The sequence below is a fragment of the Chenopodium album genome, chromosome 23 (genome assembly GCF_948465745.1).
Source record: "Chenopodium album chromosome 23, dcCheAlbu1.1, whole genome shotgun sequence".
In the NCBI taxonomy this organism is placed as follows: Eukaryota; Viridiplantae; Streptophyta; class Magnoliopsida; order Caryophyllales; family Amaranthaceae; genus Chenopodium; species Chenopodium album.
In genome coordinates, this window is record NC_137856.1 from 5,163,012 (window position 1) to 5,179,498 (window position 16,487).

A 16,487-nucleotide genomic window follows, 5' to 3' on the forward strand; every position below is an offset into this window, starting at 1 on the left:
ATACAAAGTATTAAAAAATAGAAACATTTTTTTTAAAAAAATTATCTAAGGGTAATTCTGTTAAAAAAAAAAGGGGGGGTATAGGTAGTATTAGTACTTCTGTATAACAACATCAGCCAACACACATCAGAAAGTCATCCAAGAGACCAAGATATGATAAGTCTTCTTCGCCTTTGACTGCAGTCCCTTTCTCCTCAGTTTGTAACCCTTACAGTTTAGTAGGAGTCCGACCACCTCTGAATGAGCCATATAGTGGTTGTGTTCTTCTAAAAGTGAAGATATCATCAATGTGGACATACTTTGCTTGTTCTGTGCTAACTTTATCGGCTTCATAGTCTGATAAATGTGAGGATCCGTACACCATTACGCTAAGTGATTTCTTTCGGGGAGCATCAACTTTGATGAATTCATCAAAGAATTCTACTAGCTCTTTCTGGGTCAGCTGCTTTAATGCCGAGACCTGTCATGACATACCAATATGAGCTGTACAACCCGAAAGGAAATCCTGTTTTTAAGGTTTTTGTGTTAATGTGGAACACATACCTCAGATTCTCTCCTGTCAAATTTGAAAGTCCCATCAGTAATCTCTTTCCAGAAGAATCTAGATTCTTCTCTCAGATTCTTGTGCTTCTCCAGTTTGCTGTCAACTAGCGAATTGAGATTTTTCTGTTTCTAATAAAATTACAATTAGTCAAAGTGATTTACACATCAAGAAAGCAGAATAACAGATCATGAACAAACAAGACTGTCACGTGCTCATCTTTCCCCATCACCCCTTGCAGCCTCATAAAATGATTCGTTTATAATTCAGGAAAAAAACAATGGGATATTATCATCTATGAAGTTCCCATACTCACCTATTAAAATGCCAGATTGAAATATCTAGTGTGTTCAACAAGAACTCATCATCTCATGTCAATAGCTGAATAGCAGTAATGATAATTATACTTCGTATTTGATTACTTTTACTACCACTACTGCCATTGTTATCACTATTATTGCTATTATTCAAAATCTTATAATATCATGCACCATTTTATCTCAAGTGAAAATTTGTAAGAATTTTTCTTCATCGATACAAAAAAATTGATTTATGAAACCAGCTCACATATTTTCATCATTAACAAATGCTTTTGGTGTACTTACTAATTCAAGCTAGTGCTAACAGATAAGTGTTTAAACATGTCTCACTTGCCTTGAATTCATCTTCACTAAGCTGGCGAAGTTCACCCTCGAATTTATTTAGGAATGCTTCAACTCTTTGATCAATATGATTTGGACCCTGTTTGGTAGGAAAGCAAAGTGATTAAAACAGCATCATTGACAAACTTTCCAGCAAACATATGCATGTATTGATTGCACTCAGTGTACCTTCGCTGTAGATTGGATGATAAATTGCAATCCATGGATACCAAAAATATTTCTACAAGAGAGCAATGTCAGTAAATACATCACAACAGTTTAAATTACAAAAAATCAGGATCACAAACTTCACCTCTTCATAAGAACAGTTATGTATCCAAGTTGCTCAACAGATCGAAGCTGGTGGAACGTTGGTTGTTTGGCAACAAGAGCAATTAGCTCAAGCTTTACATTTGCCAGGTATTCATCTTGATGTGCCTATGACAATTTAAGAAGTAGTTCATATTAAAACCCAAAAATACACTCCTTCCATCCCACATTAAGTAACATATCATCCCACATTAAGTAACATATTATTCAACATTTTGAGACAACATTTTGCAGAATGGCAAGTTCAAAATTCATAGTAGAATGTACTTAACTTAATGAAATACTGAAATAGTCATATTTTAAATCTATTTACTTAGCTTCACGAAATAGTCGTGTTTTAAACCTAATAGACTTGGCTTAACAAAAAATTCCTATTTAAATTACATGGGAGCTAATATTGGCTATCAAACCTAACAAAAGCCTCGGCACATTCGGTCATATTATTATAGATAAATCTACAAATTTGCAGAGCAACATCGACAGAAATTATAAAGCACTAAAGAAATCATTTAGACTAAATAAAAAGCTAAAAGATTAAAAACAATAAAACATAATCTGCACATGGAAATTACCTGAATACAGTGAATAAGGCATGAATTCTCATCAGTTGGATTTAAGCCTTTGGCACTATAGCAGTAACGTTTGCCTTTTCCAAGCTTCACAACTCTATTAGTCTGATATTGTGAAGGAAAAAGTGGCTGGCAAAGAGGGTTTGAACCCTTGAAAAAAGCACTTTCGATTTTCTCAATAGTTGACTCAGCTTCACCCTGCTCAATGTTTCCTGAAAACTTACCAGTATTTGCAGTAAATAGAAGATTGATATAAGATGCATACATTCAATTAATTTTAGGAATACTTACCTGCAAAATAACACTCCAGAAATGCTTTTGAGAGCATCAAGGGGACAAACTTGGATAGCGCATCAGCTTCAAGATTGGGTAGAATTTCAAGTTGTTCCATCCAAGGCCAAGAATTGTCTTGTAGAATCAATGAGCAGTAATACATTGCTTGCTGATACGGTTGCTGAAACTTGAAATTTTGATACTGCTTTAATACAGTCTCCTGTGGGGCAGAAGAATTAGTTTAGACACTTGCAACCATCGTAAGTTAATTATACATACATAGAACATTATATATAGGTGCATACAAATTAGTAAGTAGATAGTGATTTAACAAACGCTATCATAATATATCATATGGAACCAATTTATGGTCAAAAATCTCAAAATACTTTTAAGATAAGTCTATGCATATAACATAATATATCATATGAAACCAATTTATGATCATTTAAGTATTTTATTGCCAGTTTTTGTTGCAAATAGAACTAACTGAAACAAAACCTGGTCTGAGTATGAGCCATAGGATTTGTCTCAACTCTCAAAGATACATCCCAGCTTAACAGTACCTTGGCCAATTTTCTAGGGATTGAACCGGCCTAAATCCAGAAAACTTGGTCATTTTTATGTTGAGCCAATGACTTATCCAGGCTAGATATTAGCATGTTCAGCCTGGCCGATTCTCAGGATCAATATTTTGGGTGTAAGCCAGGCTTGTAGAGTGAGAATATTTTGGGCGCTCACCAAAAACAATCAATGCTTCTCTTCTATGTTGTACACAATGGAGAAGTATACTTCAGATGTAAATTGCCATTTTACTAAAATGCAGATCCCACAACATTAGGCCAATCAACAATTTAACCCTGATCAAATAATACATGATATTCTGCCATGCCAACTGCTCTTGGTTGAGTTACATCTTGAGGGAGCTTAATGAAATTACTTCATACCAAAGGAATTTAAAGCAAAAAAATGATGTCGAACTCTAAGAAAGCTATGGATTACCTTTATAACAGCAAATCTGTCTGATCTTACTTCAAACTTAACAATCATATCAACTATTGTATCCAACAAGATCCCCAATTTGTGATTATACCCAGTCACTGTCACCTGCAAAGCCAAAGAAATTAATCACCAGTACATTTATGAAGGTAATTGATTAACATGTTTTTAAGATTTATAATAAAAATAAAAAGACACTAAGATGAAAAAAAACAGCAATTAGTGCAAAGAAAAACAGAGGACATGGCATAATTTGAAAGTGGACCAATTGAAAGAATTACAATAAGACAGCATTATTTGTCTTTGACCACAAGTTACAAAGGTCACACGGGAACAACTTCACCTCATCATCCTTGTCAAAATTCATTCAATAATAGCACTCTAAGCCAAAGTCTACAAAGCACCGGCATATACTTTAATAGAAAAAACCAAAGTCTACAAAGCACCAGCATATACTTTAATACAAAAAACCAAAGTCTACAGAAAATTAAGAATGTTTGCTCTCTCTTGCTCAAGAATAATCCTAAAAGTTCGCATTTTACCCAATTGCCCACCTAGAGTAAGATCAAGTGAAGGAAAAGAAGAAGATACCTAGGAGACAAACTTCCATAGCTAAGATAGGAAACCCTGTGCCAATTAGCGCATTTTAATGGTAATTTGCTTTAAGATTGAAGTTTACCCTTAATAACCCTATGCCAAAAAAAAAATCAGATTTCAAAGGGAATCTACACAACCACTTTCCAACCAGGTAGATATTCTTGGGCACCACAATACTGAAGTGTTAACCCACCCTGCTCATACGATAAGTCACCAAATTCCAAGCATTATTTATAGCCCTGACAAGCACAATAAGAAGGGAAAGGTAATAAAGAGGAGTTTTAAACAACCAGGTCCTAAAAGGAGTCTCCAATCTGGTTAAGAGGTAAATGCATTCATCCACCGATCCAACTCATAGAGAATCTTCTCACTCAAGTTTCTAAAAAAAAAAAGCCTCTTAGTACCCCCCCCCCCCCCCCCCCCCCCCCCCCCCCCCCCAAGGATATGAGATCCTAATGGAGATAAGATATACTTATCTTGCTTGTGTCACTAAGCAAATAAATAAGTTCAAACACCTGAAGAATAGTTAATACTTTTCTGAACTAAAAGTGATAACAAGGAAATGGAATTTCCAATTAATTTTATTTTACTAATTTGAAATCAACATAACAAAGTAACATTAGACAATAGAAAGAAATAAGACAACAGAAAAACCACAATGGTTGGCCCATACCAAAAAGCACACACAAGCTATATACGTTGTTCAGTTGTGGTTCCTAATTTGTGTGTCAAATACCCTACAAAAATACATTCTATTCAAAGTTTACAATTATAAATATTTTCTGCCCCACCAAACTTAGCCTAAAGCTCCATGAAGATTGTGATACAACAATGATGCTTCTTGCCTTGTCGAATTTTTCTGCTATCACTCATCATAGGAAACAAGAGCTTCTTTTAAAACTTATTCCAATTCATAATTTTAGAGCTCATTTATAAACCAAAACCAAGAAGCAACATCTAAGTGTATATATTTTGAAAATTTTAAGCACAGAACCACCAAATATTAGACAAGATTGAATGACTAACAACCCTCACAAATAAGGCATTAAACCCTACAAGTTAACCAATAACTGATGTTTTGAAGATGAGACAGGAATCACAGGATATTCTTTTATGCTTTCACTTCCACATGCACATTTCACGGGAAAAAAATTGTATGTACACACACCTTTAGCTATTAATATTTATCTAATTACAAAAATGAATGTAATACCTCAAAACCACAATCAGTATGGTTAATCCCATAATGAAGACCAGCAACCTGAGCGTCATAAGCTGAAAAAGAGACAGCAGACATCATGTTTACAACATATTGTATAAATAAGGGTTCCAACATCAAATCAAAGCTTTATGAAAGTAGTAAGCCAACTGAATAGATATATTGAATAAAAACAGTTCACGTGCATGCAGTAGCACTCTCACATTCTGCAATATAAAAAATACAGATAAAAAAAAAAAAAGAAAAAATAAAGGAGAAAAGACAGATGTCAACAGGGAAAATTACCAAAAGACAATGTCTTAACAGCATACCATATTCATTTAAGTAATCTGTTAGCAATCTTGTGAAGATGTCAGTAAGGACTTCTGATTCGGGGGAGTTTCCAGCATGTGGGCAGTGAAAATCTATTTTCACATAAGCCTTAGGGATGAAAAACATCGTATCAGGCTTGTACCATAATCTGGAATAAGATGAAGTCCTTAACAAAGTGGGGTATGTGACCTGTTTCAATATTAAGATTAATCATCATGGTAAAAACAAAAAAGAGCATCAATCCATAGCTTAATATTTTAATAGGTATAGTGTGAACTCCTATACCTTATCCTTGAAATCTTTAATTGATAGGTCAGTAGGAATGAATACATTGGCTGCTGGTAAATGCAAATTCTCATCAGGAGAACCAGACATCCATTGCTGCAAATGAACCAAGTTAAAATAAATGCTGACAAACAAACATAATCACAATACTGATACGGATAGAAATTACACTTCAAAATACAAATGGTTCCATAATAATCTTTCTTCTATCTATTTACTCAACATTATTGATTTAGAGTCTCAGAGGCACCAACTCTAAAGCAAAACAATAATATTACACAGATGTAAGGGACGAACTCAAGCCACCTGAATTGTCGATGAGGAAATCTTCTCTTGTGAATAACATGTTCCATACCACGGCTCAGCCAAGTCTGTATGCCCTTCAAAAGTCTTTGATTCCCAAAATATCCTGCCATGAACATGACATGTAACCAGCCATTCTGTATTAGTAAACTTAGTATACAGCAAAGGCATGTCATAAACTCAAATATTTTAACTCCAAATGCCCTACTAAAAGAAATAAAGGAGGTAAAAAACCCTGTTTCCAAACAGATTTGTCCATCAGTAATGGAGATCACATTGGTGGGAATATACCTATTAATTAATATTCTATGGATTAGAGACTTTGATCCCACACCACAACATTTTGAATATACAGATAAAACTTGTGAACAAAAGGAGGAAACTGCTTAACATCAACAATTCAACATGCAGCAACAACATTTAAATACAGAGAAGAAACTTCTTTTACACACATAGTCACCGGAAATATTCTAGAAATACATTTAGGAACATTGAAGAAGTTTCATTGAAATACATCAACAAATAGATTTAAATGTAAATGTTCTAAAAACACACACATAGGAGTTTTTTTCCCCTCTGAATTCAAATATGTTCTCTCTTATCTTATGTTTATAAGTTTTAACAAGTTCCAAAGTAGTGGTCTGGGAGCACAATGAGCATCATGTTCCAAGGTCCATAGAATAGTGATTGCGATAAACCAATATGACTGTTTCTAATAGAACAACCAAAGCTGAGAAGAAAATGAAGAGCAAAATATGATTGTGTATGACAATAAAATACACTGGAGACAGAATGTACATTAAGTTAAACACAAATAATGCAACAAATGCTAAGAATCAGGTATCAGATCCTAGTTCTCTAATCAAAAAATTAATTGACACAAAAATAAGGGACTTTCATTACGAAAATTAATATCATAAGCACATTTGATCTTTCCATAAGTACATAAATTTCAGAAATTCTCCAACAACAAGGTTTCTCCAGCCTTACATACCCTAAAATAGCTCTCACTCTTACAATTCAAACAAAGTGAATTGGAAAGGAAACTGTGAGAAGTAGCTACAGAACCAAGCCAACGGAGCTCCCCTCCCCTCCTCCCCAAATAAAAAAAAATGACGATCCATTAATATTATGTGATTTGTGGTAGCATCCATTCATCCCTTTGCAAAGTACGAGTCATCTTTGACAAAATAAGACTATATAAGCTCCAACTATGGTAAATTTACAGGGAAAATTTAAATACTTAAAAAAGGAAGCAGAATCTAACTTTCAAACATCGAAGAGAAATATAATGAAGCACCAAACCATTACAATAGCCACATTCTTCTCAGAATATTCAGATTTACCTCACATTCTCTGGATTAAGTTCATCTAGTATCATTTGGATAGTGCTTGGGTTGAAAGTAGACGGCAATGATGATCTCGCCAGCCAATCTCTAGGTGGATATAACTGTAATGATACACAGAGAATGGAAACTTAAGCATGTAGATGCTGCAAAATAAAATTTACCTAATCAACCCCCGCTCCCCAAAACACACACACACACACACAAAGATTTCATAAATTCAGAAATCTTTTTTTAAAGGTGTTGTTGAGCCTATTCTTTTTAAATTTAAACACAAATTCTCTATCTGGGGAAGAAGAGAGGAAAAATATTCAGAGTTTAATATAAAAAAAATATAAAAGAACTTGTAAATCTTATAGCAGCTCAACTCTGATTGTCCTGTCTACGGAAATATTTTTTTAATAAAAAATTTTAAGTATCAAGCATCACCCTAGCCTATGGTACTCATATTTGACTGTTTTGTTTAACATGGGTACATAGTTAGGTATCACAGACTCATACAATTCACGAAAACGTTTGCATATTTTGGTCCAAAATGAACAGTCAACTGTCCACAAGTATTTTGGAGTATCAAGCATTTGACTTAAGTAATTAAGCTAAAAAATAATTATAAGGGCATGCTTGGATTGGGGGTAATACATTAAGGGGGTAATAAAAGTCAAACTTGAAAAAACAAAAGTAATTAGAGGTGTTGTGGTAGAAGACATGGTGTTTAAAAATGAAATAAGGTAGTTGTGCCATGAGGAAAAGAGAGAGATGGAGGAATTATTACTCTCATAATGAGGGTAATAGTTACTCACCTTCCCCCTAGTGTAACTATTGATTCCTCTTTCTTCACCTCACCATACTATCACTACACAATTTTTTTACAATCACACCATCATTATCTCCTTCTTCCCTATTTTCACATTCATTTTGCTTAGTTTGACTTTTATTACCCCCTTAATGTATTACCCCCAATCCAAGCATGCCCTAAGCACGAATTCTTTCATAACACCATATATTAGGGCTTCCACAGGCGTTTACAGTGATAAGAGTTGTTTTATTAATGAACACCATGGGAATAAAGTTAGCCAAAAAGTACCAGGAAAGCTAGGAAAATTTAATAAAGTGACTCACAAGGTTAACAAAAAGTAAGCATACCAGCTTCCAAAATAAAACCTGTTCTTACCTGCATATTGCTTGAAATATCAACCACATAATCTGAGGGACGGTTTTTGTCCTGAAAATGGAATGAGGTCTCACAAATCGCTGAAAGCTACACAAAAATGAAAGGACTTTAGAATCCCAGAGTAAATAAAGATATCAAGTAAAGAACACAGTACAAAGATTCCAAGCTGATGGATACATAAAATAATATTATTACTTAACCTAATGAATGCCTGAAACATAGACAAAAGAGTTAGGCAGTGTAGATAATTCACAACAAACCTCATTGAAAATCCATTCACAAACGCCTGACTTCTGTACAAGCTGGATATATTTGAAAAGCAAGCCCACAACATTTTGCATGTTCTCTGCAATAGATTAGAAAGAGGCCAAAAATGATCCACACCATAGAGAAAAGCTAAAAGATGATGGTATCCAACTATTTACCAATTTAAAATTCAAATTATTTAAAACTTTCTATTTCACTCATCCCCCATCCAATCGAGATCATCCTCATGCATTGGTAGGCTCACGGAGAAAGATCTACTAGGGGTCAACCTGCTTAGTTTTGCATGTCTGGTGGGGATTATCCCGATTCCTGACTAATGATCAACTCCGCAAACATAGTAAGTCAACACATTCACATTATATAAAGAACATTTCAGTCATCCAAACCTAAACAAGATATCATACACATAACTGCAATTTGGAAACTAACAAAAACATGTTACAGTGAATAGTTTCCATGTTTAAAGGAGTTAACTATAACAACAATAAGTAAATGCCATTAATTCAAACTCCCCTAATATAGCTTTAATACTTTATTATCAGTCTAAAAAGAACATACACATATACTTCCCCCCATTCAAAAGCAACATCATAAAGCCAACTTAATTAAGCACTTACTATGCCCCGCATCTGTAAGCTCAATGCCAACTTTAAAAAAAGAGTAATCATTAGAGTAGTCTGTTTCCCCAGCAGATAATCCGAAGGCCCAACCTGCAAGCATGCACTCTAATGTAAGTTATTGGCTAAATACAGTCAATGGAAATATCAGAGAAGCAATCATGTTGAAACGAATCAGGTCGAGAGACTACATAAGGAACAACTGTGTGTAAACCTAAAGTTGAAATTTTAACAACAATGAGATGATTCGGATCTAGATTATATCAAAGCCTCTAAATGCAAAAAGACGTGAGTGTTTCCCTTCACAAAATTCTTTTAGACTACAGAACTGCTAATTTAAGATTCACCCAAGAAACAACAATTGGTATCTCTTTCAAGAGCCAATTGCAAGCCCACACACACACACACACCATATCATTCAGAAACCTTAAATAATTTGGAAATTCAGTGAGATCACCAAGACACTAGCTACAAAATTTATGAAATCAAGATCCATTTAGTGTTAAATCCTTTAAATATTCTTATAGCTATTGAAATTTTGATAAAATTCAGTCTTGATACAAATTTAAGATGTTTAGTTACCTTAGACATTCCTATGCAGCTTAATCCTATGGAATCAAAAACATCACGATTTCCATCAATTCTTGTATGACCAGACTTCAATTTGAATACTTGCTTTAAATTACATTGAAATAATTGTTGATGTATTATACGCTTGTATATTATTGTGGACTAATGGAGTAATAAATTACTACACATCTGTTGAACACAAATCATATATTTTCAAATCAAAGGTACTTTTGAAAGCAATTCAAACAAAGTACACCTAGAAAACTTGTTTTCAGGAGCATGTAACAGTTGTGTCAAACCCACCTAATTTCTTCAAGATGTAAAACAATGATCCTTCTGCTTCATGGCCAATAACGTGTCCAAGATACCTGCAAGGTCCTTCCTTGTAGTAACGAATGCTAGGAGTGATAGGCCACATAATCCTCAAATTATGGCCATCTTTAATTGGGACAGTTTTGACAAGGATCTACAAACAAGGTAAAAAGAACAAATATTAATGCAGAACCTTTTTGGCATAAACATACAGCTGATAGAGCATAGTGTAAACTAACCTGAAGGTGGTCTGATGTGCAAGGCTGACCAGGGAAGCTGAGAGCGTTTCTATTAGTATTTGGTATATCTTGAAATTTGCTTTCCACCAAACGTTCAATTTTATCGAGACTATCTAAAATTTACACAATAAACTGACTCTTTAGCATGTAAGCTGACTATGGCGTTAATAATTTGAACATAGACAAAGGCAAAGCAATCAGAACCTTTGGAATAGACAACGAGACGCATCAGGTTTGCTGAATAATATTCCTTGTAGAATTTAATCAATTCATCTCTTGTATCTATACCCTTTGCCTTTGGCCGCTCTGCTAAGGTCTCCCAGCTTCCTGCAAATAGGACGGACTCAAAAGATAACTATACATTGGCATTTGGAAAAAGGAGCCGCCCAACTGAATAGTTAAATAATAATTAGAAGGTTGCTTACATCCCACGAGCCACCACTCTTGAATTCTTTTAAGATATTCAATGGGCAGGCATTATCTAAAAAATTTTGAAGTGCAAGATTGGATAAATTGATGTTGTTATGTTGTCAACAAAAGTCAACGCATGTAAAATGTCAATATCGCAAATGCAGAAGCCTGGCAAAACCAATTTCTGGTTAGCCTTGTATATTCTGAAGCCTACACTTACACATATGAAAACCAACCCGATACAAAGTACTATGACCTTCACCTGAACTGTATGAAAAACTAGATATTGACCTGATCTAACTACACCGAACTAAAAATTCAATTATATTATGTTAAACTAAATGATGATGAACTTCAATTCAAAAAAAAAAAAAAAAAAAAAAAGAATTAGAAGAAGAAGAAGAAGAAGAAGAAGAAGAAGAAGAAGAAGAAGAAAAGAAAAATGAAGATAAACTTGAATATAATCCAAACTGAATCAAATCACTGTCTATGTAAATAATACTGAAGAGTAAAAGGACCAATCCATTGCAACCTAACCAAAGTACCAAACCAAATAACCTCTTTCAGGGAAAATTAAAGCTGCGTAACAATGCGAAACTAACGATTCCTCAGCTCCTCACAAGCCAAATTACACATGTGAGGGATAATTCCTTGCGTAATCTAGATTATTATGAAATATTAGATTTCCAAAAATTAGCAATACAACATATACACTTGTTTCAGAAGCGTAACAAAATTGAGCAATTCGCATTTCATGGTCAGTGGTTGTAAATGTAAAGGGAAGACCAAGCAATTGACCTCGAAGAATTAGCCAACCACTTAATCATGGAATTTAGATAAAGAAGCATACTCAATCTTCGTTAAAATAAAGTTCCAAGAAACCTATCAACAACCATCACAAGGGAAGGGGTGGGGGATATAATGAGAAATTGACTAACTTTAAAGAGAAGAGGAAGCAATACATAGGCTTCTCCCATGAGATCCTCCCAATCAAAAAACACATTCTCCATTATCCAAAGGAAAAAACCATGATTGTGAAACAAAATTCCAAGTGTTTTTATAAGGAACCTAAGACCTTGCCAACACATCACAGCCATTCAGTTGATAACCATACAGACTCCAAATCACTTTGTCAAAAAAGAGCCATGCTCATCCAGAATATGCTACAACCACATCTGTACAATAGGCCATACTACCAAAATAGATAGGTGACACATTTCTTTAGCTCTATTGATACAACCTTAATTAATAAGATGATCCCTCTACTCCTGTTGGAACCCAATGTGTATCACTTCTGAGTGTCCCACATTGGAGAAAGAGGAGAGGTGGTTCCACTTTATAAGGTAGAGGGGTAACTCCTACTATTGCCAATTGGTTTTAGCATGGAAGCTCCAAAGCCTTGTTTGTGGGCCTAACTCTCTTCCTCCTTGTTCGGGTTGCCCAGACCCATTTCATATTGTTTCAAAAATTTATCATCTCCTAACCTACCAAAAACCACAATCCTTCATAGACTTTCTAACCTCTTAGCTACACTAGTATAAAGGCTAAAAAGGGAAGATAATACAAACATGAATTCAAGTGACACATAATAAAGGTCATAATGCCTTAAATAATATAATCCATATTACATCCATTCACTTCACAGAAACTCTTTCGAAAACCTATTTTTAAAACCACTCTCCAACCTAATTATAGTGTTTGATTCTACAACATTCATTATAGTGTTTTTGAATGTAACTTCTTTCACCAACAAAAGCACACAACTACTTTGCTTCTATCTCTTCTCTTCCCTGGTGTTATACTTCTCCTTCAGTAGCGAAGAATCTGCTAACCTATTGATTAGTGCAGTGTACTTACTACTTAGACCATAGAAGGTAGTTATAACTTAATGCAGTGAATTTTTCAATGAGTTTGATTACTTCCAACATTCCAAGTGCCGACAACAAATTACTCTAACAAAAAAAAGCAGCTCAAAGCCTCAAACTATGGATTCAAACTTGAGAGATCTGAAAAGCAAGCAACGACGCAAGGTTTCATGTACTGAAACAGGAGCCATGGATGAACTCCATCAAAACACATTAGAAAACCAAAATACAATATTAACTTCAATATTGTACAAGATGAGGATGTTTACATGTTTAAAGTACCATATCTATACAAATTACCTGTACTAAATTTGTGGTAGGGATGGGTTGGTGAGCTAAGATGTTTCTTGAGCTGCAAACAAGGACGAAATCATGCATTAGATATGAATTAGTATTAAAATGAGAAAGTATCTTACACTTCATCAAACAAGAAATATGAACAAAGAATGATGTAACTAAAACACAAAACTTGTAAAAGTTGATCGTTAATACAAAATCTATGTTGACCCAAAACTGATTGATTTAACAAAAAGAAATTCATATATTCCTAGATTCATCAAGAAGTGTGAGATAAAAGGAACCTAAGTAGCACAAACATCACAAATAAATTTAAGATATCTCAACTGTACAAGGTATTATACAAAGAGACAAAAACATAACGTAATACCTGGTTTATGCGCCAACCATCAGAAAGCAAGTTCTTTTGATGTTCTAAGGATAATACAGAAAGAGTGTTGTCAATAGGACCACAAAAACAAGAATACCTGAACATATAATCTTTTTGAGGACCTTACAAAATTAAAAGAAATCCAAGCCTTAACCAGCAAGGTGGCAGCTATCCAACGTACCTGAATCTACAGCTTTGATTTCCCTCATGGTAGCATCGGGAGACATGAGTGGCTTAATAAAAAACTGTGCAAACCTGAATAAAAAAGAATCTGGGTTGAGACTTGCGAAAAACAAGAACAAATATAAAAAAAGAAACAGAAAGGTAGTTGCATATGCAATTGAACTCATTAATGGAATAAGAAAAAGAACTGCCATTAACCTATCTAGAGCTTCCTCAAATGAGTCCGCATTGACGTCAAAGAAATAATTGGTATACTCCGATGCAGTGAAAGCATTTGTGGAGCCACCATGCTGTGCATCAAACAAAAATTAATATATTTATATTAGCATTAGAACAGACTTTCATCTTATCTACTAACAATAATTATAAGCTACCTTGTACTGTAATAAGCAATCAAGCATAATATGACCTGACATCAGAAGTCAGGTCTCTTCAAAAAGGATAAGTTCTAAGCCTGATACTGATTGCAAAATTAATTTTCAATTATATAACAATGATGCACAAACACAATTTTATAACCATACAACCAGCAGTTAGAATGCAATCACCAGCATTTCCACGTAGTTGTTTTACCATTTTAGTGCGTGCAATTTAGGCCAATTACTGATAGCAAAAATAAATAAATAAATAAAAGTCATCCCTATAGGCCTATAGCACAACATCTGGCAGAACCGAGGGAAGAAGATCCCTTACACCAGAGGGGCAGATGGATCATGGTCAAACAAGTGTCATTGAAAAGATAAAAGCTTCATTGACTAAATTTGTCTTCAGACCAGCTCTTAGACCTACTTTGAGGAAAAAGACATTGGTGGTTACTAGGACAGCCATGTCACTATAGACTAGTAGCTAAACAGTGATCAAAAGAAGGAAAAGGTCAAAGGTGACAGATGCTTCATTCCTTCGCCTTCAAAAAAAAAAAAAAAAAACTTGAATCACTTGATCTACATGATATTTTGGTTACTTACAAGGCAACACTATAATCAATGTCAACAGAGGACAAGGTTTAAAACTAAAACAATGGCGGAGGGGCCCTTACAATGTTCCCCATATATGATTATATTATGAAATCATAATAGTATTAGTGAGGCAATGCCCTATGTATGGCTCAAAATTAAGAAACATTTAAACTGCGAGTAGTTTCTTAACTTGATAACTACCTATTTCAGATTCTAGATCTTTCTGAATAAAAGTTTAAAAGGCCAAGCTATTTTAGTTCATTAATAGCTGAGTACCTCTGTTATGTACTTGGAGTAACTATCTTCGATAGGGTACTTTTCACTGGCATAAAACAACATGTGCTCTGCAAAAAACAGCATTGAAAAGGGAAAAAATTATATTACAACCAAAAATATTGGTTTGCTCCTAACAGACTAACCATGCAAAATCAAAACAGAATAACTATCTTGGAATAGCATAAGCATACGCAAAATAAAATAAGAACGATTTCTCTTCCATTATCAAGCATCATAGTTAACCAATCCAACTATAAGCAGTGGTAGAGAGCTTGCCAATTGGCAATCGTCACAATTCACAAACAACTAAACACCCCACTGATTTCGCAACCACTTTATTCTTTAAAAGAAACCCGATTATCATCCATGCCTATTCAAGAAACTCGATTAAATCATATATAGGCAACAACAGAAATTCTCTTCCTTCTCCAATGTCATACTGACTATTGACTAAGTCCACTAACTTACTATCCCCTACTTCAAAGACCTAGAATACTAAACAGACAATCTTGATAACATTCAGCAATCATATTCACTTTGCTCCACTACTAAAATGAAGCAAAAGCGATAATAACTCCGATTTTTAATAATCGCAACACATCTCTTCGACACGCAATTTGATCAAGAAATCAAAGAAATCGCAAAACAAATTCAACTTCAATCAATAAACACAACATCAATCATCCAATTCCGCAAGAAACACAGCAAAATGAAAGCAAAAAGGAGAGAGAAAATACCGAGAAAATGAGCAAGTCCTTCAAGACCTTCAGGATCACAGTATGAGCCAACATTAACATTCATCGAAGCAGCACACTGTCAAAAATCACAATCGAAACATCAAATCAGCAACAAAAAACTCAAAAAAAAAATCAAAATCAAAATCAATCAATTGAATTTCAATTCCAGAAATTGAAAAACACCTTATCAGTATCAGGATCGCTAATGAGAAGAACTTCAAGAGAATTAGGGAGAACAATTCTTTTGTAATCTCTTTTATCAGTTCGAGGCTTCAGTATCTCCGCCATTTCTTCATGAACCGCCATTTTTGATTTCTTCGGAGAGGAGAGAGAAATGAAGAAGAAGAACTGAAAAAGGAGACTTAGTTTTTTTTTGGTGATTTTTTTTTTTTTTTTTTTTTTTTTTTTTGGCTTCGTATTTTTTAAATGGTTTGAGTTTTTGCCGTGAAGTTGGGGGGTGTGACTTATCTGGGCGCCTAGGCGTGGCTCATGGGGGTTGAAAAAGTCGAATATCCAAATTTAAAGTCTAGTAAACGCTTTAGTGATAGTGTGACACAATTTTTGTAGTGGAGAATATACAAAGAAGATTTCAAAAATACAAAGTCATTTTTTTAACTATTTTATAAGCTGATTGTGTATGGTCGAGAATCGAGATGTATCATTTGGTAATCTAAAGCATATTAGGTGTTGAAAATTTTGGATTTAAGTCGATCATATAAATTAAGTATTAGTTGGCAAAAAAATCTTAACTTTCAAAGAGACAAATTTGATATTGTATTAGAATATAAAAGAATGTTTATT

General features: G+C 34.3%; 1 protein-coding gene across 2 annotated transcripts; it reads right to left on the minus strand.

Annotated features, from left to right (window-relative positions):
* Positions 1-10: 10 nt before the first annotated feature.
* On the minus strand, positions 11-16,257 carry LOC145609717 (insulin-degrading enzyme-like 1, peroxisomal). Of its 2 annotated transcripts, none has more exons than XM_081665181.1 (26): positions 15,870-16,257; positions 15,687-15,762; positions 14,950-15,017; positions 13,916-14,007; positions 13,716-13,789; positions 13,535-13,578; positions 13,168-13,219; positions 10,796-10,918; positions 10,592-10,704; positions 10,344-10,506; positions 9,471-9,563; positions 8,847-8,932; positions 8,587-8,673; positions 7,416-7,519; positions 6,073-6,175; positions 5,767-5,862; positions 5,481-5,670; positions 5,164-5,225; positions 3,357-3,461; positions 2,373-2,574; positions 2,085-2,293; positions 1,496-1,620; positions 1,372-1,423; positions 1,196-1,282; positions 544-672; positions 11-460 (listed from the first exon to the last, which is right to left on the minus strand). In XM_081665181.1, the coding sequence occupies exons 1-26, from the start codon at positions 15,990-15,992 to the stop codon at positions 209-211; spliced, it is 2,910 nt and encodes a 969-aa protein (XP_081521307.1). In that variant the 5' UTR covers positions 15,993-16,257; the 3' UTR covers positions 11-208. The 2 variants fall into 2 exon arrangements, with proteins under 2 accessions (XP_081521307.1, XP_081521308.1); XM_081665182.1 differs by having other exon boundaries at positions 544-666; positions 15,870-16,255.
* Between the last annotated feature and the right edge of the window lie 230 nt (positions 16,258-16,487).